At 38.1% G+C, this 24727-nt stretch overlaps 5 protein-coding genes across 6 annotated transcripts; 3 read left to right on the top strand and 2 right to left on the bottom strand.

Moving 5' to 3' along the window:
* The first annotated feature begins 2693 nt into the window (after window positions 1–2693).
* Window positions 2694–4690, top strand: LOC127792358 (UDP-glycosyltransferase 79B6-like). Its single transcript, XM_052322826.1, has 2 exons — window positions 2694–3481; window positions 3757–4690. Exons 1-2 carry the CDS (start codon window positions 2887–2889, stop codon window positions 4536–4538), a joined length of 1377 nt encoding a protein of 458 aa, XP_052178786.1. The 5' UTR covers window positions 2694–2886; the 3' UTR covers window positions 4539–4690.
* A 5592-nt stretch (window positions 4691–10282) lies between these two features.
* LOC127791794 (uncharacterized) lies at window positions 10283–11612 on the top strand. The gene is made up of 2 exons (XM_052321864.1): window positions 10283–10783; window positions 10873–11612. Exons 1-2 carry the CDS (start codon window positions 10376–10378, stop codon window positions 11278–11280), a joined length of 816 nt encoding a protein of 271 aa, XP_052177824.1. The 5' UTR covers window positions 10283–10375; the 3' UTR covers window positions 11281–11612.
* A 355-nt stretch (window positions 11613–11967) lies between these two features.
* LOC127791792 (uncharacterized) lies at window positions 11968–20337 on the top strand. Of its 2 annotated transcripts, none has more exons than XR_008020993.1 (5): window positions 11968–12486; window positions 12671–12889; window positions 14827–14852; window positions 14939–15238; window positions 19880–20337. XR_008020993.1 is itself a non-coding variant. In XM_052321863.1 (5 exons), the coding sequence occupies exons 1-4, from the start codon at window positions 12127–12129 to the stop codon at window positions 15174–15176; spliced, it is 843 nt and encodes a 280-aa protein (XP_052177823.1). In that variant the 5' UTR covers window positions 11968–12126; the 3' UTR covers window positions 15177–15210; window positions 19880–20337. The 2 variants fall into 2 exon arrangements, 1 of the variants encoding a protein (XP_052177823.1); XM_052321863.1 differs by having other exon boundaries at window positions 14939–15210.
* LOC127791795 (uncharacterized) lies at window positions 16473–18124 on the bottom strand. Its single transcript, XM_052321865.1, has 2 exons — window positions 17548–18124; window positions 16473–17446 (listed from the first exon to the last, which is right to left on the bottom strand). Exons 1-2 carry the CDS (start codon window positions 17719–17721, stop codon window positions 16880–16882), a joined length of 741 nt encoding a protein of 246 aa, XP_052177825.1. The 5' UTR covers window positions 17722–18124; the 3' UTR covers window positions 16473–16879.
* Window positions 20338–20433: 96 nt separating the features above from the next.
* Window positions 20434–22961, bottom strand: LOC127791791 (uncharacterized). The gene has a single exon (XM_052321862.1). The coding sequence runs from the start codon at window positions 22718–22720 to the stop codon at window positions 20726–20728; it is 1995 nt and encodes a 664-aa protein (XP_052177822.1). The 5' UTR covers window positions 22721–22961; the 3' UTR covers window positions 20434–20725.
* Between the last annotated feature and the right edge of the window lie 1766 nt (window positions 22962–24727).

Here is a 24727-nt window from a genome sequence, read left to right as displayed (position 1 = left end):
GCGGTCAAGATGGTCGGAGGAGGAAGTAATGGACAGGGTTAAAATGAGAATTTTAAAATTTTGATAGAATTTTGCATGGGGTGGACTGTAGAGAGTAATTTATCGGGCTGGGGATAGAATTTTCTTAAAAATATTTGATTTATTAAAGTTTTTTTTTTTCAACTTTTGTATTTTTCAATTTTTTTTCAAATGGGCAAGCCATGGGCTAGCGCCATGGGTGTCTCATGCTAAAATCTCTGCAAAAAATGTGTCGCGCTTATGTGGATTACGGTAGAGTTGTCTTAGATCGGTCTAAGGCTTCAATTTCTTTCTTCTGCGATTCTTTTTTGTCTTTCAAGTCGTGTATGTCTCCCTTATCAGACTGCAAATCACCACCTCAAAACTCCAACCTTGTTTGATTTCTTCCTTTGCGTTTTTCTCTTTCAATTCTTTCCTCTTCATCTTCTCTTTGTGTTTTCCTCTTCGATTACTTTCTCCTTCAATTTGTATTTGTCTCCCTTGTTAGATATGTCAAAATGCTATTTAAAATTTTAACTCATCCAATTAACTTGGGGTATAAATTTTTATTTTTTTTTATATGTACATACGAATCTTACTAATATTATTATTATATGGCACGTAACATACTAAATCAGCACGAACACACACCCTTTAAATCAATTTTAGGTATTAGATAAAATAAAATCCAATTAATATTTCATAATTAAGACTTGCCTCATAATCCACACATACCTTATCGCATGAACATGAGATTCTCCACTATCCACACCTACCCCACGATCATGTACCTTGTTTATTCCGTGATCCACCCTTACATCACCTACATGTGCCTTTAATAGTCCATGGTACGCATTCTTTCCACTTGTCTCGTATAGTGCGTGTCCCCATCTTTTCCACTTGTCTTGCTTATATAGACCATGGTCCATATCTTTTTCACCTGACTCAATATAAATTTTTTATTTTATTTTTTATAACCAAGTATCGATACTTACGCCCCTCCCATAATCCTGAACCTATAACCCCCGAGAACTATAGACAGTTAAATTCGGATTTAATCTCAGTCAGTAAAGTCAGTTTTAGCTCTAATGACACACAGTCTAACAAGAATTACATCACTTGCATCCAAACTATTTCATATCTTTTTCAGCTGATGTAAATCTTTAGAAATTAAACTCAGTTACTTCTTCCCACATCCTAAATATTTTATCATCATTAAAGATTAAAATTTAATAATCTCAATCTCCCCTAGGTTTATAGTACCCTAATTTATACAAATCATCATAACTTACCAATATCCTTATAAAACATCTCAGTATAATCATTTCACCACCCAATACATAAATACCACTAACATATGTACGCAGTACACTCACTAAATTGACCATCAACTCATACTTTCACAGGGTTATTGTTATAACAAAACCACAAATAACATTATCAATATAAATCCAATTACAAATTATAAAACCAATTATTGATGAACAATATATAACAAATAAAAACAAACCCTAATTAAATTCAATGTAATTTAAATAAGCCCCTTAATGAAACTATAACCCAATTTCGAAACCCTAATTACTGTTTCCCCACATTTGAAACCCTGATGCATATCAATGAAAATATTTAATTCCAAATTTATTTTATTTTATATGTATATGTGAGTTTCATTTATATTATTATTATATAACTCGTGATATATCGAATCAATATGAATGCATACCATTTAAATTAATTTTAGGTATTAAATAAAATTACATCCAGTTACTCTCTCTCTCTCTCACTTCGTTCTTTCTGTTTCGCTGCAAAATCTTCTCTTTCTTTCTCTTATATATTTTCCATCTTCTTCCAATTTCCAATTTTAGCCCTTAAGAGAAAAGGGAGGAAAAATGTAATTTTTAATCCAGATTAACAAACCCTAATCAAAAAACCAAACCATGGTCCATGATTGGTTAACTTTAACCAGGGAATGGGGTGGACCCCAACAACAATTGCGTAAGAAATTCAATTTAATAACCCTTTATACAAAGACAATTATAAATATATATATATGAGCTAATAGCAGCAAAAATCTAAATCTTTTTGCATTTTTACAATATAATCTAAACATTTTAATTTTGTCAATTATATTTTAATTAATTTTATCCAATATCTAAAATTAATTTAAGATGCAACAAAAGGAATAGATCCAGGAGACGGCGACGGCAACGACGTTGGGCCGAAGGCGACGATGATGAAAGTCTGCAATGAATGAGAGGCGACTAATTAACCTCCTCCTTCTTTGTCGCCTCTTTCTTCCAAATTGGCCTCCATCGTCGCTTCTATCTTTCAGAACAATCGTCACCTTCAACCTAGCGCTGTCGCCTCAATCTCATTCGTAATTGTCGTCGTATTTTCATCATTTGCTCTCCTTTTTCTCTATGTGTGTATATATATAACATATATATATATTTAATAATATTTTATTTTTTATATTTTTTACACGTATTCATGTGAGATTCACTTAAAATATTTTTTAATGACATGTGATATGTTATGTTAGTAATAACACATGTTTTTTCTTAAATTAATTTCGAGTGTAGGATAAAATTGCATCTAATCGAATCAATTGAAATATAATTAATAAAATTAAAATATTTGAATTAGATTGCAAAAACACACCAAAAAAAAAAAAATCAGATTTTGGCTGCTATTAGCCCTATATATATAAATATATATATATATATATATCATGCAACATAACAAAGAAGGCAACTTTGATAAGACTACGTATATGTTGATTCACTTTCTCGTGGATTGGGGACTGTTGCGATCCGCAAGAAAGTCCGTGAGATCATTTGCCCAATCAGTTGCAGCTTCTGCAGATAATTAACAACTACCAGATCATCAATGGCGGAAACCAGAAATTTTTCAAAGCTTCACATCGCCATGTTTCCATGGTTCGCCTTCGGTCACATGAATCCGTTTCTCCATCTCGCCAACGAGCTCGCCAAGCGAGGCCACCAGATCTCCTTTTTACTCCCCAAGAAAGCCCTCCTCCAATTGGAATCCGCCAATCTCTACCCAGATCTCATCACTTTCCACGTCGTCGCCGTCCCGCCAGTGGACGGCCTCCCGCCGGGCACGGAGACGGCGTCCGAAATCCACCTCTCCGCCACCGCCCACCTCGCCACCGCCATGGACCTCACCCGCGACCAAGTCGAACAACTCTTAACCCAACTCAAACCCAATTTCGTGTTCTTTGATTTCGCTTGTTGGGTGCCGGAATTAGCTCCCAAGATTGGCTTCAAATCTGTAGTTTACAGTGTGGTTTCTGCCGCGTCGATCGCGATAGCGTTAGTCCCTGCACGGAACGTTCCCGAGGACCGGCCGGTGACGGAGGCCGACTTGGCGGAGCCACCCCCGGGGTACCCTTCTTCCACGGTGGTGCTCCGCCGGCATGAAGCTCGAGCCTTGACGTTCATATCGAAGGACTTTGGAAGCGGTTAGAATATCTTCTGTATTCTACTTCGAATCTTTGCATATTTTGTGTTATCTGAGATTATTACTCACTTCTGAGAAAAAGAAAAAGAATTTTGAAATGCATGAAAGCCAATCGTTTGAACTTTCCCATTCTAGGCTTCTCATCATGCACGATCATCTGCATGCGTTTTCTTTCTAACTACTAGCAGCTGGCTTCCATTTACAAGTTTAATTTCTCAAACAGTACTGACAGAATTTATAGAACAAAACTCTCATTTCTTTCATCTTTTCTGACAGGGAGAACCTTCTACGGCCGCACTGCAACCGCCATGAAAGAATGCGACGCAATCTCTTTCCGGACTTGCCGAGAAATGGAAGGCCAATTCTGTGACTACATTGGAACCCAGTACAACAAGCCCGTGATCCTGACCGGACCCGTCTTGCCGGCGCTGGGAAAGTCTCCTCTGGAAGGCCAGTGGGCGGAATGGCTAGCCGGGTTCAGACCCGGATCCGTTGTTTTCTGCGCATTTGGCAGCCAGTGGATCCTCGAAAAGCGCCAGTTCCAGGAGATGGTTCTAGGGTTCGAGCTAACCGGCTACCCATTTCTCGTCGCCGTGAAGCCGCCCGCGGGGGAAGCCACGGTGGAGGAAGCCCTGCCGGAGGGGTTCGAAGAGCGAGTCAAAAGCCGCGGCCTGGTCCACGGCGGGTGGGTCCCGCAGCCGGAGCTTCTAAGCCACGGATCGGTCGGCTGCTTTGTCACTCACTGTGGATTTGGGTCGATGTGGGAATCTTTGATGAGCGATAAGCAGATAGTTCTGGTGCCGCAACTGGGGGATCAGATCTTGAATTCGAGGATTCTGACGGAGGAGCTGAACGTGGCGGTGGAGGTGGAGAGGGATGAAGATGGGTGGTTCTCGAAGGAGAGCTTGAGCAAGGCTGTGAAGTCGGTAATGGAGGAAGACGGCGAGGTGGGTAGCTTGGTCCGACGAAAACATGCCAGGTGGAGAGAAACCCTAGCGATCCATGGCTTCATGGACGGTTACGTTGACAGGTTCTTAGAGGAGTTGCACGAGCTATAGTCATATGAATGGCACCAATAAATTTGCAATAATTATGTCTTTCGTGTCTTTTCATTCATTTCATCATATTAGTTATAGAAAAATAATTTTTAATCCAATCTCATTCAACCTTTTATCTTTTAAAAATGATTAATTAGGATGTTTGATCCAACTTAAAATAAAGAATAATGTTATTAATACATTTTTGTGTACACTTAAGTTACACAAAGGTATATCAATAACAAAAATATCCCTCATGAGCCGCATAAAGACGAGGGTATTTTGATCATAATACTCTTTTGTATAGTATAAGATGTACAAAAATAATGTACATCTAACATGATTTTAAAATAAAAGATCCTTCGACTTAACAGTTTAAGATTGGACCTTTGAACCGATTAAACTTGATTAGAATTCAATTGGATATGGTGTTTTTGAATTTTTATATATATATATATAATATCTACAACAATATCTAAATATAGCTATATATATATAATATCTACAACAATATCTAAATATAGCTATTGATATCAACTTCTAAGTCCAATAAATTCAATTTGCGGATCTCCACGTCATCACATCAGATGTCTCTAATGTTATTTTGAATAGCAACATGATTTATTTTAGGGCTTATAGCAAAAACAATCCAAATTTTTTTATGAATTTATAATTTTATCTAATCATTTTAATTCTGACAATTATGTTCTAATTGGCTCAATATGGGAAGAGGGAGTAAAGTTTAATTTTCTGAAAATTTACATTGAATGTAAAATGTAAAGATAATGAGTAAAGTGAAAAGGGTGTGAACCATATACTATATAAGGAAAATGATGTGGACCATGGACTAAATATGGCAAATGTAGGTGAGGTAAGGGTGGACTATGAAATAATTATAAATGAGGTAAATGATGATGGGATAGGGAAGGTAGGCGTGGAGCTTGGAAGACATGATGTTCATGTTGATAAGGTATTGGTGTGGTTTACGAATGATTAAGATGCATTTAATGATCGAGGGCACAAGTATCGAGGGCCGCATAAAGATAATCATCCCAAGATATATTTAATGATCAAGATTTGATTAGAAAAAACAATAATAATAGTAATACAACCTAATTCCCAACAATAACGGACAAGGCAAGGTTTGATTACCATACGAGAATAAGCGTTCATAGCTAGAAGATCAATTAATCACCTGAGATTGAATTTTCTTTCTCAACTCATCCACGTATTCTTCAGACATATACATATATATATGTATGTTGTTCAGACGATGGTGATTTATGACCAACTCCACGAGCCAATCAACTATTGTTGTTTCAGCTGATCGATCTATTTTCTTTTGCAAATCCTTATAATTCTTTGCACGCTAGCTGATGCAACAAAGAAAAAAAAGAAGAAATAGGTAAAATAGAAGTTAAGAACATAAAGAATAAGAAATGGTTGGTTGGAAATGCAAGCAATGAATAATATTTTGCGTCTTCAATGAATAACTCAAGTACCATTTCCTACAATTTTGCATTATTCCAGAACCTAACTAATAGGTAGCAAGCAATGGCGGACGATGGAGGTCAATCATCAAGCAAGGTTGATTGATGTTAAGAGGTGTGTGTATATATATATATATATATTATCATTAGAGAAGACATTATATCTCTCTCTAATTCCCTCAATATTCAAAATAGAGATGGGAAAATTTTTGTTTCTTCTCTATCTTTAGAGACGAAAAAATATTCCGAAAAAATATTCCGCCTCTGGCTAACGAAAAAAATACAAATATGAAATTTTTTTCATCTGTAAGCAAGAAAATTTCAAAAATAGAAAAAATTATACGTCTTTGATTTCATCTCTAACATAAAGATAACTATTTTTTGTCTTTAAATCTATCTCTAAAAGCTTTTTTGTAAATTCGTCTCTAAATTTATCTTTATTAGAGATGAAAAAAAATTCTCTCTAATATATATATATATATATATATTTTGTAGTGAAGGGTTGAACAAGAAGACAAGTTTATAATTGAGACAAAGTCTACTTAGATCTAACGGGCAGCTTGTGTTCAAAATATTTTATGTAGGATTTTTAGGTTTGAGGAAATGTTATATGAAAACTTGCAGATTTTGTCTTTATTTTGATAGGTATTTTCTAAAAACCTTAATAGGAGATGCATTAATTACTCAGTGCAATCGAAAAAAATGAGAATAATCAAATGTTTTTAATCTGTTGGACTGTTGTTGAAGATGAAAATCAGAACACTTAGAGATGATTTTTGAAGCAATTATTTGAGAACCTTAACATTGTTGATGGATTTGACTTACCACTTGTTAATTAGTGATCAAGTGAAGGTGTGTATATTTCATTAATCATATTTATTCCAAGTTACATTATACTATATTTAATTTACCAATGGGAATTTGTATGTTGTAGAGTCTTGTCAAAACAATCAAGGATCCAACACTACATGCATAGCATAGAAATTGTGCAAAACATATTGATACCAATTGGAAAAATACACATTGAGGGAGGTACAACCAAATATTTGGTGCTTTTATCTTGCACCATATTCACTCAAAACAACAAGCATAATACTAATAAAACGAATAAAATCCTAATTTTTTTTATGAAAAATGAATCGGTAATAGCCTTCTCATCTTTCATTTTTCTAATTTTGGGTAGCAACCCAATTTTTTCTTCCTCCAACAACTTTATTTTTCATTTTTTCTTCATAAGATTAGCCTTAGCATCATTCAATTTGGTTTTAAATGCAACCTTAGCATCTTATTTTCTTGCAATCAGAGTTTCCATCATTTCCATTTTGTCATAGTTTATCTATTTTCTTAAATTCAAAAAAAGGGCCATGATTATGTCACTTGAACAATGAGATCCAAACCCATGAGATAGTTCAAACAGGTAGAGATTTGGGTCTAAATCAAAGCGGATTTGGTTATTTGAATCGGGTTCTTTATTCGAGTTTGATATACTAATAAGGTAAGATGTGAATCTAAATCTAAATATCTAAAAATATATATCGACTTTAAAGAATCTAAAAAAGGTATTTTTATAATTTCTCCTTAGCCAAAAATAGTCGCCTTCACACAAAAAATCTCCAAATAAGATAATACCAATTTAACCCTTTTGTTTGAGAAATAAAAAAAACATTACTTTGACTACATATTATAAAATGATAGGGGTCGCCTCATGTTATTAAAGAATTGTTTTAATAAGAACAAGTTCTTTTAGAATATCCCTTTGATTAATTTTTTTCAACAAAATTATATATATATATATATAGATAAAAAAATATTTAATTTCCCACAAATTATAATTTGAAAGGTGGCATGCAATGGGGTTTGAGAAAAATGAGGGAAGGGCTTTTGGCGGGCCAATTTGGAAGAGTAAAGGCCGGCCCAAATGAAGTGGGCCCAGTCAGCCCAAGGACCCATTGGCTATTAACTTGAAAGTGAGGACCTCGTGGTGCAAATAGCCACCACATAATATCTTTGTTGTTTTGCCCTGTGATATCTTGCCTTAAAGTAAAGACAAAACGCCAGCGGCAGCTGTCACCTAAACCAACTTTATATTAAAGTTTAAACTATATTAAATATGAGACATCTTTCTGTCACGTAACATCTTACTATTATTGTCATTACTATTATTATTATTATAATACACATATATGCCTTCCCAACAGATAACGATCACATGGGCAGTTGGCCGCCCCGCCGCTGCTATTTCTCTGTTCCTCGTTGTTAAATTAAATACTATATAAGATATAAGAAAATCATTAGCTTCCTTTCTAGATATTAAAGAGTCTTAAAAGAAAAGCTAACACATTTAGTTTTCATATCTCAATGGCTGTGAATTATAATATGTAAGTGACTTCTCATATAAATGAAACTTGTAACCGAAGGATAAGTCTTGATTCCTAAAATAAGAATCGTCAGTATCAAAATAAAAATTCAAATTTAAAATTTGAAGGTTTAAGATAAATGAGAAGGATCTGATCTCATCATCGTCATATCTTGAGAAATTCTCTCGAAACTTACGGGATACAAGTTTGGGGATCTCGAAACCTACTTCAAGTACCTTGCCTCTCATTAGTGTGTATCTAACTCGAGTTTGTTTTTTGTCTTTATGTAATCATATATATTTTTTCTTTACTAACTTAAGTGTCAAATGTCAAAATAAGAGGACCAAGGCTCTCTTTATTCTCTTACAAATACATCTAAGGTCGAAATTTCGAAGTGACTTGTTTTTCTTAAAATGTAGTCCCTAAGGTTAAAATTTCGAGACGATGTGTGGTGATGAATCCTAGAATTATCAACAAAAGACATCTAAAATGACAACATCGATCCTTGAACTAGTGCAATAAAAGTGACATGGATTCCCTATTTGGTATGATATTTGACTCGAGTTTAATTTTTGCCTATTTTTCTTTTACTAACTTAGATATTGAAAACCAAATTAAGAGACTTAGGCTCGCCTTATTCTTTTATAAATATAACTTTCGAGATCAAAATCTCGAGACTGGCATGTTTTTCTCAAGATATAATTTATAAAATTAATATTTTGAAATGACATATAATAATCAATCCTAGAACCATTATCAATAGCCATCCAAAATACATTATCGATCCTTATAGCATCTTCAAGGGAGAGTGTCATTTTGGGGTGCTAAATTATTCATTTACAACTTTAAATAGTGTCATAACATCCCTAAAAGATAAATATGCTCCAATGACGGGTGTCATTTTAATATTTTAATATATTTTTTATCAAATTTCAAATTCAAACAATCAATTAAATAAATTCTAACAATTAACTAAAATAAAAATATTTATTTTATATATAATTAATAATTGGTTAACTAAAATAAAAATAATTATATATATAATTGATTATATAACTTGCGAATCGAATCCATAAACTTCATTCCTTCGTCTGCGTCTCTCTCTCTTAGTTGTTTCTCCTCGATGACTTACCTTCCATTTCCCTTGCTGGCTCTCCTCTCGGTCGTTTTCCTCGCTCTTGCTTGCTGTCTCTCTCGACTCTTCTTGCTCCATCGTTTGTCGGCGTCGCCATCTCCACATCGGCCTCAGCGGCTCGCCTCTCCAGCCCTTCGTCACTTGCTCTCTCTCCCTATCTCTCTCTTTGTCGCACGCCTTGTTTGAAAATTTCTGCTTCAAGTAATCTGTATTTATTTTAATAAAAGTTAAAATAGAGTCGTCGAAAATAACAATTGGAGTTTACATCTCTCTATTTTTCTCTCTCCATGTGTTATAAAAATAGCACAAAAAAAAGTTATTGCCATTTAACAATCTCATATATCACCCTGTTGAGATGGTTGATTATTAATCTCAAGTACCATTTCAATAATTATGAAGATCCACTTCAGATGTCACTCCAGTTGAACTTAGCTCTTAAAACTCCTATAATATATGATAAAAAAACCCATCGAAATCATGTCACATTAGACTCAAATTTAAACAAGGGTGTCACCAGCTTCAATGTCAAAAGAATATACTCTTTTTTTATTTATTATAATGAACAATTATTGAGCCCAATAAATTAGCGACAATTAATGTGGGGCAATCATGCAGCACATGGTGTCCGCAGCCTCGATCCATGTACATGTTCATCATATTCATCTCTGGCCTGCCTGTCAATCTCCATTGGCTGCCAACCGATTTAATTAAATTTATTAATCTATGCACAAAGCCAACATATATATATATATATGTGTGTGTGTGAATATATATATATATATATATAAACCCCCCACAAACCCATGTGGTTGATCATTTCAACCGTCTCTTTGAACTGTTCAACCAACCTGCAGAGGTTAATTTGCAGAAATATTAATGGAAACCTCTTCAAGTTCCAGTTGCAACAATGGCGGCCCGGCGGCTGAAGACCTCCTGGAACTGGAAGAACACTGGTTCTTCGGCAATCCGCTTCAAGGCGGAAGAACCAAGGTCATGTCCAGATGTTTCTCCGATCCCTGTCCTTCCTCCAACCACAGCCCAGCTGATATTTGCCTAACCAAAAGCTCTTCTTCCATGGCGGTGGCCGAAGCTTGCCAAGAAGGAGAAGGCAGTTCCAAGTTTACTGCGCCGCCGCAGAGGGGGCGTAATTTGCTCCGGACACCCTCTCTGCCGCCGTATATAGGGAGGGAAGAAGACCCTGAGAGTGAATTCAGTCTCAGCAAACTGATCAGGCAGGCTTCTCTCAGCTCCTCGGACGAGTTGCCGCCCAAGCACTCTTCCAAGGTAATCTCGTCTTCAAGATACGTAATCTAATTCGAGGAATTTAACGAATTATCTAACGATATTGACGATGAATTCCCACTCGCTCGCAGGTGACGAAACAAGGATCAAGTGCTCCAACTCCAAGGGCACATCGCCCGAAGAAAAAACCAGAACCAGAAGAAGTACTCTCCAATGGCATGGAATTAGCTTGTGATCAAGCCAAGATGATTATCATTAAGGGCTCAAATGATCTTGAATCAGCGAAAGTTCAGAGATTCAAAGACCTGGGCTTGGGACCTGACAAGAAACATCAAAGCCCAGGTGAAATCAACCCGATTCCAAGCTTATTCCAAGAGAGGAAGAGAGTGATGATAAGGAGGCAGTATCTGCCAGACCAGCCATGGCAGCTGCTACAGAGCTCGGCTCCTCCAAGTTGGGTAGAGAAGAGCTCGTCGGCGGAGGCCATGAAAGCACAGATCAAGTTTTGGGCCAGGGCCGTGGCTTCTAACGCGCGCTGACGAGACAATCAAGATTCAATTTTTTTTTTTTTTTTTTTTGGGGGGGGGGGGTGTAATATATTGGGTAAATTTGACAAGATTGGGGGTGATAGGAGAAGGGTATTGGAATAGTACTGCATCACCTGTCAATTTAAGGTAGATTATAACGCTTAAGTCAATGTTCGGTATTAAAGAAGATGAACAGAATTAGTTGAACAATGACTAGGGTAAGTTTTAAAAAATTTATGACCAGATCTAAGATGATTTGATTGCAATTTCTATTGAAATTTTTAGAATTGATATATTGTTCGAGTCAGATAATCTTATATTACTCGATGCAAGCTCCACCCCCACCTTGACACTTCTTTGTTGTGCGTGTCTTTCCATTTTCTATGCACCTCATCCTATATAACATTTCTCGAGGGGTTCATTCCCACCCTAACATTTACTCTGCTCCGAGGGGTTCATTCCCACCTCAACATTTACTCTGCTACACGCATTATCTTATCTCATACACCCCACCCTTATAACATCTCTTACGAGACTCACGTCAGATAAGATAAGATTGTTCGATGCATGTAACATATCAATTCTCTCAAAACCTTTAGCTTGAATGTGACACATGAATTAATTTCAAGACTATGTATTTGCATCATGTGTCACCATGAACTATCAAGCGCATTGTCTTTAAGATAGCTACAATATCCGTTTGACACCATTTCCAGACCACACCCCGTTCTGTTCCATGTGGATATGAGGGAAGATATTTGAGAGGCTGGAAGAAGAACAGAGAGCAGAACCAGCAAACTCACAGCTCTCTCTCTCTCTCTCTCTCTCTCTCTCTCTCTCTCTCTGAAACCAATCCCAATGTTGCAGTCTCAACAATTTCTCTCTCGCAGCTTCCCCTTCTTTCTGTCTCATCCCCACAACCCCTCTCTCTCTCCTCACTCTCTCAACTTTCTCTACAGACACAACAGTATTACACTGCCCCCCAATTCTGTCCAAATTCGGACCGGTAACGAACCAATGCTCGCCCAAACCTCCGAGCCCGCCGCTGACGGACCGGAGGACGGACCCATCGAGATCCCGCCGTCGGTTCCCTCCATCTTCGCCGACTCCGACAACCCTTCGCCTCTGCAAGTCTCCACCAGCTTGCTCCTCACCGGCGCCATCTCCGTCTTCCTCTTTCGCTCGCTCCGTCGCCGCGCAAAGCGCGCCAAAGAACTGGTACGCCCACCAAAATTCTGTAGAGTTGCGTTTCGACGGAGGGATATCAAATGGTGTAATTTGAAATTTGAAATTTTGAAATCTGTCGTTTGAAATCGAACATATATAGATTACATCTGAAATCTTTGTATTTCTTAGCTTGGTTTGGGTGTTTGACGAATTAGCGTTTGGGTTTTTTGGTAAGAAATTTAGGTCTTCTGGGGCGAAGAAATCGTTGAAGGAGGAGGCGATGGAGAGTCTAAAAGTGATGACTCCGGCTCCGCCTAAAGGTAAGGGTCCTCCGTCGCCGGTTCAGGCGCTGCTAGGCGGGTTGTCGGCCGGTGTCATTGCTCTGATTCTATACAAGTTCACTACCACCATTGAAGCCTCTCTCAATCGACAAACGCTTTCGGATAATTTCTCGGTTCGTTGCTTTAAACTAGCCTTGTTTTACGATCATTCGACCCACAAGATTGATGAATGGAACCCTGTTAATAAGAACACACAAGCATTGCCATGGGAAGGGAAAGCAATTAATATTTTCTCAAGTATTTGGCGAAGTAACTTAAGAGCAACCATAAATTAAGGAAGAACAGAGAGCTAACCTCAATCCCAACTAGATCAGAACACTGCCTTTCTCCTTTTCTCCCTTTAGCTGAGCTAATATAGAATATTGTTGCTGAAAATTCAGTAATACCTCTCTTGTTTTCATGAAAAATGAGAACTTTGGAGTGAATTTCATAACAAATGAAAGATAATAAATAAGAATGTTATGATGGTTAAATGACCATACAAGAAAAGATAAAATTAGAAATGAAATTATTTGTAATATGGCCGCATATCCATCGTAATGTCATCATATATGTTACACTTATATTTTGCACATTTCGGTGTTCTATTGTCCAATATTTTGCGGTATACAGCAAAACTGATCTTATAGTTGTCTTGTAAAATTTTATTTTTAACTACAATAAAAAAATAAAATTAGAAATAAGGTTATTCGTAACATGGTCAAAGAAATAAGATATGTGAGACACGATTGATGAGTGTGTGTTTGGTTTAGCTTAAATTATAGGAGCTTTAAGGTTTAGAGCTTATAAGTTTTGTAAAGAGCTTATAAGTTGTAAGAGCTTATTGGATAGGGTATTTTGGTCTTTTACTTTATCGACAAAATCTTTTTTACACAACTTATAAGCTCTCCATAAAAAGTTAAAGGATACCAACTTTTGAAAAAAGATATTGGAAGAGCTTATAAGTTCTTCTTAATTTGCCAAACAAGAAAAAAAAATATTAAGTTGCTAAAGAGCTTATGAGCTCTCTATGAATTGTGAACAAAAAATACGCTAAGCAAGTATACTCTAAAATGGTTTGTTCACATGAGAAGAAAGCTATTAGAGGCTATTTTGGATCAAATGAAACAAGTCTTAGTAAAAAAGCTAGAGGAAGACTAAGAAAAACTTGATAAAAGACTCTTGAGTATGATATAAGGGCTTTCCAGAAGATATGACCATAAATACAAAATGATTAACGAGTTAGATTCATGTAGTCCACCCCACCTAGTGAGATTATAAGACTTTGTATGTTGCTGTTGTGGCTACTTATTTGTCTAAAGCTTGAAGATTAGTTGCAATATTCCTTTCCATTCATTACTGTTGGTTTCTTACGCAATCTGAGTCTCGGCCAAATCACAAGAACAAGCGTAAAATCGCAAAATATAAATCAGAAATATAAAGAACACAATAACATGAAATTTACGTGTTCGGACCCGTAAAGAGAATCCTACTCACGGCAAAGGTTTTTGCCTCTAGTCAATCCACTATATCAAAGAGAGTACAACTCGATTACACCAATTCAACAAAGAACAAAACGATTACAGTATTGCATCAAGAAAATAGAAACCAGAAAACAAGTACAAGAATGCATCAACACTGAGCAAACACCGTACTCACCACTGCCTCTTGATCTTACCTCTCACGATGAAACGATTTAAACTGAAGATAAGGCAATACAATGGAAGTTATTACTGATCGGAGGATTCACAGGTTGTGTCTCCTCTCTTTGCGTCGATTTAGGGTTTCTTTGATTGCAACAGTGAACAAGTGACGATTGGGATGTCTTTAAGGCCTTTAAATATCGAGGATGACCGAATACGAGCCACACGATGACTGTGTTTACGAGATCAACGATTGATATTAAATCCGGCCAAATAACACTGAAATTTTAATGAAATTAAAGCCAAATAACATGCATATGAAATGCAGATAAAATGCAACATTTATCATTTAATTTTGAATCACTTATACAACAATTACTATTGTGCTTAAGATTTTTTTTATTCTGCTTATTTTTTTGGCTTTTCAGGTTCGGCAAATCACGATAACAATAAGGTAACCCATCAACCATTTTTTTGCAAGCTTCTATATATATTTATGTTCAAAAGATGGCCAATTTTTTTTTCTATCTTCTCCTGCAGGACAATTGTGAATGGTTTGTGCTACCTTGCAACATTTGTTTTTGGCATAAATTCTGTAGGTTTATTTTTGTACTCAGCTCAGCTTGCCCTCAACTCCTTCATGGATGATTCTTCAAGTAAAAACACTGAGAATAATGGTGAAGCACAATTAAGTTCAAATCAAACAACCAAAGCCCCCACAGAAAGCTTTGAAACGGGCAGCAGTAATGAGGATCAAAATTCAGGCGGTGTGCAATGATGGAGAAATGAACAAAATCAAATTGAAGGAACAGGTTTCAATTCCTTTGACCCAATTGTATGGTATGGTTATATTCCATTATAATGGGCATTTTTAGTAATCGTCTCTTACTGCATTTCTCTTCTCTCTACAAGAGTATTAGCTTACCAATTACATTCTATATCTTAGCTACTTGAGCAAAGAAAAGTGGTTGGCTAAAAGCAGCTGATGTACAGATGTAGAATAATAAGTGGAGGTCCTTGTTCAAAGTGGCCAGATAGTGTCATTTCCATATGTCACACTTATTTTGATGAAGTTAAATGGAAAATCAATACTTTGATTACCATACCATGGGTTCAAATCCAAGGCACCATTTGAAAGTGGGGAAAGAGAAAAGGAACTGGCATTAAGATATCATACCTGGTTCCTCAACTCAAGTTTTCCGGAGCTGGTTTCTTCAGGTGATACGAACTTTGTGACAATGCTAAAATATGTCCTGGGAATATAACAATTCAAGCTGAGAGAGGAATAATTCTTAGATCACTGTTGACTTGTGGTTTGAGGTAGTTTTTATTCAGAAGCCTCTGGTTAAAGGCATATAGTCATCATCTGGACCAAATGCAATAAACCCATTGGGAGAAGTTCGTTTAATTTGGAATCTTTTGAGCAGTACAAGGGTTTAGTCGAATTCTGGGGAACCAAAAGTTTCTCACTTCCATTTCCTGCCAGTAAATTCATTTGTCTTAAATTCACTGATACCCATAAAATGTTCCCCCTTTTTAACTGAGGGAGGGGCCATACTTCATTTGGTTAGTGTAATCTCTTCTAGTCAATATAGTTGTTGGGAGAAATGATGATAACCACAATCTTGGACTGAAGAAAAAAGAAAATGAATAAATGGACAGGAATGTTTACTCCCCTGGTGGTTGATATATTTTACCAGAAAGCATCTTATATTCTTCAGAAATTGAAAAATCTGGTTATGACTATGGACACTTCTGATGAGTTTGATTAATTGATGCCCGATACATATCTAGTCTCCTTAAGTTCCATTTGAAGTTTACAGCAATCTAGAATATAAAAGTTACACAGCAAAAAAGAAAAAAAAAATAATATACAAGTTATAGGCGGGATCCATGCATTCTACTGTGCATAATTTAGGAATTGTGAGTGTTGGTAACAATAGTAAGGTTGTTTGTTTGAGACTAGGAGGTCACGGGTTCCAGTTGTGGAACTAGCCTCTTTACAAAACAATGGTAAGGCTGCGTATGAAATTGACCTTTCTCTAATTGTAAAAACATGAGTCTTATGCAATGGGGACGCCCCTATGGAACTGTGAGTGAAGTACCTCTTGCAGAAAGAGGACTTGCATCCTATTTAGCCATGGGGGCCTGCTCCTTTTTTTTTATTTATATTTGAAGCCTCGTGCACTAGGGACGCCCTTTTTAAAAATACAAGAATTGCTAATTATACCACATTTCTGAATATATTTAAACAAAGCTGTGAAATTCATTGACATTTTGCAGTTTTGTAGGAGCTACATACATCAATAGAAAGGAAAAAATTGAAAAGGATGAACTTTATTTAGTTCTTCCTTGCCATGAACAAGTTTATGGTTATGAAACTAGATATAATTTGTATTTTGAAAATCTTCTGTGTTATACTTGAGTAGTCCTCTTTTGGCCAACCTGAGATTGTAATGGCTTCAACTCCCATGTGGTCTCCTATGGTGTCCAATAGCCCCTAGTCACTGCTGTCATTTCCTTACCAATCTTATCGAAGGAGTTATCACTTGGTGTTGGCTGAAACTCATGCAACTCAGTTGAATTGGAGTCTAGAATATGCAACGTTACCACCATTATAACAGAGGAAACAAACATGGGGATAGGACCAAAAATCCACAGTAACAAAATAATGGCAAAGTAGAGAGCACGTATGCCAATTGACCAAAAAGCACTCGCTGTTGTCACTGGCTTCTCAATGTAGCTCAAAGGAATCTTACAGTTTGGCATGCTTATGAGGAAATTTGCATGGACAAACAGCCTAGCAGTTTGTACGAAACAAGCAAAGGCCACCAGGAAGCAGGAGAGCAAAGTGATGTATTTGATGGAAACAACTGATGGGCTTGTGTTACCATATACGAGATTGCTTGTGAAGATGTTTTCGGTAGAGCTTCCAATCCAGGTCCCAATTAAAGAGCTAAGAACAAGGGAGATGGAGGACAGAGAAGTTGCAGCTGTGATGTTGCTACTGATCACTGATAAAGCTTGCCCTCTGTCTTTGGCTTCCACCTGCAAATACAAAGGAATGTGTCGAGGTGGTTAAGCCAGTTTATTGAAGATTGAACTTGAAAGCATCTAGGAAATAAATGATTTGGATTGGATTTCCTTACCTGCATAATCCTCTCAATCCAAGCTACATTGAAATGGTTCTCGTATCCAATTGTTGTCTTGTGGGGGATTCGTTGGTATCTGTACAGAAGAAATAAATGATAGCCAAACATTATGAGTAACCCACTTGGGACTAGAACCAAATCCAGATGTTCCTTTCTCCAGTTCCAATCCATCTCTCTCTCTCTCTCTCTCTAACCTCTTTATGAATTAGCTATGCTGAGTTATCTGCTTGATTTATAGTGAAATAAGCTGGTCAAGTTGACTTTGCATGGTGTATTTCCCAAGTTATTGCTGGATTGACTTTGATGCATGAGTTTATGAAGAAACTACAGCTTGCAGATACCTTCCAATTACTGATAAATGCATGGAAATGCTCTGACCAGTAAGGATATTTTAGGACGCATGTTGATGGATTCCTTATTTGACGACTTTAGGCGTTTTGTATCTCCTCTTTCCTTGTATTTGTATATAATTTAGAACAAGTGTAACTTAAACTAGATCATCCTGTTTCTTGTTGGATTAAACATTCATTGCTTACATAGTCTAGGCAACAAGTGATGTTGGTCAGATTCCTACAAGCTGGCTTATCCCAAGTTTTCAATTTCATAATATTAGATTCAACATGGCCACTGCTTACTGATCTGGATTGTGGTCAGCCACTCTAGCCTCGTGCACTAGCAATGTCCTCTTTCTGAAAGTTATGTTTTTATTTTTCTGGTGTTGTGTTATGCTCTTACAGCATTGACTGAATTACTATTCACAGAAGGGACATATTTTTCTCATTGCTGAACTGTCTTCTTTCGTATGGCTCGACATATTAGCAAAAATGTGCATCACTGTGATTTCTAATTGTAGAAGCATCAGTTCAATTATTCTGGTGGCATTTTTTTTATATAAAACCCTTGGCAGAAATTACTTCTCCAGCAATTTTTTTGGCCAGGATGTGTGACATTATGTCAATGAGAAGTTGGGCCATCCCAATCACTTGAAAATTGTGCTATGTTTATGTATTGTCATTGTCCATGTATATTTCTGTGCCTTGCCAGTAAAACTCTCTGAAAAGATATATTTTCTGCTTTATTTATGAAAAGATTTGAGATAGAGAAAGCAACAAGGATCCCTAAAGGCACCATGCTAGGTCTACATCTTTGTGCAGTGTGGGGTTCCTTATTCTTTATTTCTTTCCTATACCTTGTATCCTGTTTGGACCTCATTTATTGGGAATCAGCTGGCTAATATATGCAGCCTTGGGATCTGTTTGCTGGGCTCGCTAACAAACAAAATGAAAAAGGTTCTGAAGGTTGTATCTTTCTCATCATCATGATTCATGATCTTAGATACAACCCTTCGTGTTTAGGACACCATTAGAGATTGTTTAATTAAGATTTAACATGACCGATAAGCAAATAAATGGTAAGAACATATGTGGACTTTCTCTTGGGGGTCATGTCCAATATCCGCTTACCCAATGTATGCAAACCGAACAGTTTGTATGAACTCCTAAGATTAGTAGGGTCAAAAGTTTGGACACACACACACACACACACACACATATATATATATATTGATAATGCACAAATATGACCACTAATATATTTGCAAAGAAAGAAACATATCAGATAGTGTGAAACTCTGACCTTGAATCATTGTGCTTGATAAATTGCAAAAGAGATTTGAGATCGACTCGAGCCTAGTTAGAAAAGTCACTCTGATGTCTAAATCAAATGTCGAGCATAAAAGTTTGAGATTGTAGACAAGATAATCAATGATTTTTCAAAAAAGAGAGATTCTTCCCCCATTCATAGAGGATTGAAGACTATCGTTTGCTTAGATTTAGATTTCTTTGTTAGACAACACTTAAAGAGTAGTTATCCTAAATATTTATGAGGAGATAAATTTTACTCCTTTAAGACCATATTCCTAAAATTTGGGAGAGAGGATTATCTCGAGTTTATCAAGATTAAAATAAATTGCTAGAGTGTATGAAAGAAACCATAATCATGAGTTTAAAAATCCTAGCTGAAGTAGGCAATTCAATTAGAGTAATATTAGTTTATTTGCAAGCTTGTAAAAGACTCCATTCCGGTCAACTAGGGCTCTCGTAGAGTATCAAGGCTGAAGATGACTTGACTAGTGGATCAAGGTCAAGTGTGGCCTGTTTATTGGGTCAAAATTGAATGTGACTCAAGTAAGATATACAGTTTGAATCTCGAGCATCATCATATATGTATATATAATATAAAAATTATATTGTAAGATGAAATTCCCTCTGAACTCTTGCCTTCATTGCAATTGCAATCCTCATGAGATTGATGTTTATCTTTCTTGCAGGAATTGGGGTAAAGCTGGAAAAGATGCCTGTCAGCATTGTATGATCTGAAAGATAATGTTTGGCATTAAATGGATGGGTTAAAATTGGTGACTCCCCCACCATGTGTTCACTAAAGCCGAAGATACAGTTTCCTTTCCGTCTTGTTTTGAGTTCTCAATCTCAGCAGCTTTGCACAACGCATACCCCAGGGCCTGGACAAACAAGACTGGAATCTCTGTAAAAGATGAGGGAGAGAGAGAGATCCCCCACTTTGTGCCATGACACTCATAAAGTTTCTAAATATAGAGGTGAGGTGACCCTTTTGAGCATGACTTGATGCCATTGCCAGGGTTTCTATGGAAGACAACACACTTGATCAAATTTGTAATTGAATTTGAAAGAAAAGCTTAACCTTGAGCTTTGTTTTGGAGGGATTTTATAATGAAATGGAAGAAAGTGGGTTAGTAATAGCAAATAACTATTTAGGACTTTGGATTCCATATCAAGAGATGACATGACAAGGAATGATGGGTGATATGAGGTGAAGTGATTGGTAAAATCATATCATCAAGGGTTCCAACAAATTTAACGGCTCTGATTGATCGAGATGTACACCAATACCAACTAACATCATCACATGCACTAAGAGAGATGGGGGAATGGATGGGGCAAAGATGCATATCAGAGAGTGAATCTAACAATACTTACGGTTAAAAAGAAAAGAAAAGAAAACAAAACAAAACCGCTGAGAAAACGCTACCAAACAAAAAATGTACAACCATGCCACAGCACGAGAGTTTCTTTCCCATGCGACCGCCTACACCTGATTGATGACCCCCCTTTCCAGTTTCCACGATCAGCTGGGCTTAGAAGCCGACTCCCGCGGCGCCAACTCCCAAAGTGGCTCGGCGGAGCGGCTCAAGCTTCCTGTTCTTCCAGAAACAGGTGTCCGGCGCAAGCTTAGCCGCCGCTGTCCTCATGGGCTCTGACTTGCAGCGAGTCAAGACGAAGGGCTCGTAAGCCACGGCGCTGACCAGCCTCTGCTCTATCATGGCCGCCATGGACGCCGCCGCCGTCGCCGGCAACGAGCAGGACGAGCGCGGAGGCTGTTGCGGCGCCGCTGCATTGTAGGAGTTCGTACTGGCCCTCTTCTTCCCCTCATTGTCGTCGCCACCGGTTTTTTCGACCGCCGGCTGACGTCTCTCCGGCAGCCACCGGACGAAGTCCGTACTGCAAACCCACGTCTCTTTGGAAACCTCCATTGACAGCTTGGGCTCGTACCGCATCAACAGCAAGCATTCCGGCAACACTTCGCTGCTGCTTTCTCTCTTATCCTTCCCATGGCTTCCTTCTTCTTCTTCTCTCTCTTGTGGCTGATCCGCCCTTTCTTCATCTTTCTGGGTTTCTTCTGATTCCGATCTCTCTTGGGTCACTGTCACTTCTTGCTCCTCTTCCAAAGGCCTTTCTTGGGTCTCTTTCTCTTCCGTTGACTTCTCTTCTTTTCCCTCCTCCTCCTCGTCTCCTTCTTCTTCTTCCAATGTAGCTTCTTCATACTCCGCTTCATTTTCGTCTGCTAAATCTGATTGCTCTGAAACTACTGAAGAAGAAGAAGAATGATGGCTCTCTCTTCTCTCTTCCTCTTCCGGGTTCTCTGGATCTAGAAAATCTTCGGACGAACAACCACTCAATTGAGTCAACTCATTTTCTTGACTTTCTTCTTCCATTTCCTTTTCTTGACTTTCTTCTTCACCATCACCATCATCATCTTCTTCTTCTTCTTCTTCTTCTACCAGTTCCCCACTGATTTCTAATTTTTCAGCTTCTGGGTTTTCTTTTTCTTCAGCTTCTGCATTTGGGCTGTCTTGCTCTTCCTCGCTGGTTTCACTGCCCACCAATTTCTCAGCCATTTCAACCTCTTTATCCTCCATTAATCTTGACTCAGCTTGGTCTACAGTACCATCTTCATGCCCTTCCTCATCATCATCTTCTTCTTCTTGCTCATCATCTTCTTCCTGTTCAACCTGGAGAGCAGTCGACTCCCAGAATCGACTGGCGAGAGCCGATATTCTATTGGGATCAGATCTACATCTCATCAACAACAAAGCATTCTTGGGAGGAACACAAATACTCACTCTGCCTTCTTCTTCTTCTTCCTCCAAAACTTCATTCTTTACTGCAAAGCTCTCTCCTTTGACCGCACCAATCTCTCCTTCCACCACGAAATCGCCATGCCTCCTAAAAGCCCTCTCCCTGCTTTCCATTTCCAGTCTCTCTTCCTCTCCTCCCACCACCAATTCAATCTCTCTCCCCCCTTTTCCGCCCTCCACCGCCACCAACCACCGCGCAAACACCGCGCCGCAAGAACTCTGCTGCTCCCCTCCGCCAGCCGGTTTCTCCTCCTTCCCCCTCTCGCCGGTGGAAAAGCATGACGACCGGCAGGGGAACAAGCAGCTGAACTCTGCCCCAAACGCCCTCAAAGCCTCGCAAATCGTGAGGGGTAAATGAACCCATTTCTGGTTCCTCTGCCGCAAGCAATCCTGCGGCGGCTGAGTGGACTGATTCGCATTCTGTTCAATGCGGCGGAAGCTGACCTCGCCGGCACGGCGGGTCCGGAGCTTCTTCCCCTGCTTCTTTGTCTTGACCCGGACTTGGCCAATGCAGGTGACTTTCGGGGAAGACGGCTCGGGGTTGTCGAAGGCGGCGCCGCCGCGTTTCTTGGCGGCGGTGGGGAACATGGGGGACTGGCCGCCCTTGAGGCTACGGTTGGTGCGGAGGCGGCGACTGAGCGAGGTGGAGAGAGAGACCGGCGGGTCTCTGACGGCGTGGCCGGGGCTGAGGATCGACTTGGAAGTGATCTTCATAGTCGACTGGAGATTACCTTGTTGCGGCCATTAAGGGTTTGAGAGAAGAAAAGGCTTTAGCTTTGGCTGGGGGGTCGGGGAGATGGGAGATGACGAGATGAGGCTTGTCTCTAGCGAAAAGAAACGATTCCTCTTTATCTTTTTTGCTTATTATTGCAACACCACAACATAACACTGTAAGAGAGAGAGAGAGTGACAGAGTGAGAGGAGAGAGAGAGAGTGACAGAGTGAGAGGATAAAAGAAAATAATGACAGCAGGCAGCCATATATCCGAATTCCATTTCCATCCCAACCCAAGCTTCACCACCACGTCCACGTGATGGCTTTTTGGCTAAGGAATGGTAGTAGTGTCATCCCTGGTCCTGGTAGTAGGATGGTCCCTTCGGTTCTCACTCAGCCGCCTCTTCAGGGTTGCTAGTGACAACAAGTGTGTGCCATGGGTTCAATTTGACTAGGAAAATAATTATGTGTATTATAATTCATATCAATGGTTTTACCCAAAAAGTGTCAATTAGAGGACACCCGTGAGTTTATGATATAGTTAATAAATTCCTGTAACTGAGCTTTGAAGTCACTGCAATTGATATGTCCACAGCCGTTAGTGGGTCACCTATTAATCAAATCAAAACACCAGATGAAGTGCAATTGAATGAAGTCTTATAATCGACCAAAAGCATGCCATCATTCATTCAACCCCTTCTTCGCTTCTTCAACTAATTTCAGGTCAAATATTATAATTTTTTAAATATTTTAATAAAATACTACACTTTTTAAAAAAAAAAATTAACAAAATTTTTAAAAAAATTTGTTATTAGGATTAAGGTGTTTCAGTAGGAAAAATGTAGAAAGATAGTGTACAAAAACAAAAATTAAAATAAATTGAACTCGTTACTAAGAAGATGTGCATTCTAACATGGCATGTTGAGTCAGAAGAAGTGCACGAGTTTGTTAAATAATTCAAAAAGATAATATTATCTAAAAATAATAATATTTTAAAACATTTATCTAGTTTGGTGTACCAAACCTACGCTTCAACGTGGTTAATGGAACACTTCTTTCAACCTAACAAATAAATGTTATAAATAACTGCAAATTTGATGATAAAACCCTTCACATGAAGATGAACAATCACAATGAACTTCAGATTACAGCGACTTCTTTCATAATAAGTGCTCTAACCAATAAATACATAAATATTCACTCAAAGCACACTCAAATGACAGTAATTATAAATTCTTATGGGTTCAAAATTACGTGCCATACAATCACAATGACCAATGTGCATAAATAATAGTGTTAGAAATTTGTCAAATTTGATATGAAGATGTGGGAGAATCACAAGCTATAAGAGAAGATAACAGTCTTATGTGTTTAAGAATCCTGTAACATGGCCAGATAAGAATATTATTATGATTATAATATAGATATGATATGAGCAAGGAGACACGGAGGGAGCATGACACACATATGTATTGAGAGGGACTGATTGATTATATGTGGGGATGAAAATAAAAAATAAAATAAAATACATTTTTTATATTTACAAAAAAAATATATTTTTTGGGCTACTGATGAACTTTCTTGAGATGGGAATGCAAAAATCAATGATGTGTAAAGGGTGGTGGGTCTTGGGAATGTCAATTAAGGCATTGATATGGTTTGTGGGATGGCTGGCCGGTCGGCCACCATCTATGTAATATGCAATTATGGGCAGTGGCAGTCTCGATATTATACGGTCATGATGGGGGTTAGTTTGGGAAGGGGGACGTCACATGGTGGGCGAGGACGAGAAGAGACAGAATACACTCTTAAGGATATGCACGTGACCGCTAAAAAGTCCCCCCTCCCCTCGTTCACGCATTTATTTATGCGGGCCCCACCCCTACCACCTGTTGACACTCCACCCCCTCCACGCTCCACCCTCCACCGTCAACGACACGCTCCACCCAACCCACGTAGATATTGACCAAATGAAATGCTATTTTCACCGCAAGAGTTTAATATTTG

Source organism: Diospyros lotus, chromosome 15 (assembly GCF_014633365.1).
Source record: "Diospyros lotus cultivar Yz01 chromosome 15, ASM1463336v1, whole genome shotgun sequence".
NCBI lineage: Eukaryota > Viridiplantae > Streptophyta > Magnoliopsida > Ericales > Ebenaceae > Diospyros > Diospyros lotus.
Note: the sequence above shows the minus strand (reverse complement) of the source record. Positions and strands in the feature narration are given on the sequence as shown.

What these genes read in the sequence shown, in the direction of transcription:
- LOC127792358 (XM_052322826.1), top strand. Translation starts at nt 2,887, where the DNA reads ATGGCGGAAACCAGAAATTTTTCAAAGCTTCACATCGCCATGTTTCCA. An exon ending in ATCGAAGGACTTTGGAAGCG is followed by an intron (nt 3,482 to 3,756) that starts GTTAGAATATCT and finishes CTTTTCTGACAG; the next exon opens with GGAGAACCTTCTACGGCCGC.
- LOC127791794 (XM_052321864.1), top strand. Translation starts at nt 10,376, where the DNA reads ATGGAAACCTCTTCAAGTTCCAGTTGCAACAATGGCGGCCCGGCGGCT. An exon ending in CGCCCAAGCACTCTTCCAAG is followed by an intron (nt 10,784 to 10,872) that starts GTAATCTCGTCT and finishes ACTCGCTCGCAG; the next exon opens with GTGACGAAACAAGGATCAAG.
- LOC127791792 (XM_052321863.1), top strand. Translation starts at nt 12,127, where the DNA reads ATGTTGCAGTCTCAACAATTTCTCTCTCGCAGCTTCCCCTTCTTTCTG. An exon ending in CAAAGCGCGCCAAAGAACTG is followed by an intron (nt 12,487 to 12,670) that starts GTACGCCCACCA and finishes TTTTTTGGTAAG; the next exon opens with AAATTTAGGTCTTCTGGGGC. An exon ending in CAAATCACGATAACAATAAG is followed by an intron (nt 14,853 to 14,938) that starts GTAACCCATCAA and finishes CTTCTCCTGCAG; the next exon opens with GACAATTGTGAATGGTTTGT.
- LOC127791795 (XM_052321865.1), bottom strand. Translation starts at nt 17,721, where the DNA reads ATGGATTGGAACTGGAGAAAGGAACATCTGGATTTGGTTCTAGTCCCA. An exon ending in GGATTGAGAGGATTATGCAG is followed by an intron (nt 17,447 to 17,547) that starts GTAAGGAAATCC and finishes TTGTATTTGCAG; the next exon opens with GTGGAAGCCAAAGACAGAGG.
- LOC127791791 (XM_052321862.1), bottom strand. Translation starts at nt 22,720, where the DNA reads ATGAAGATCACTTCCAAGTCGATCCTCAGCCCCGGCCACGCCGTCAGA.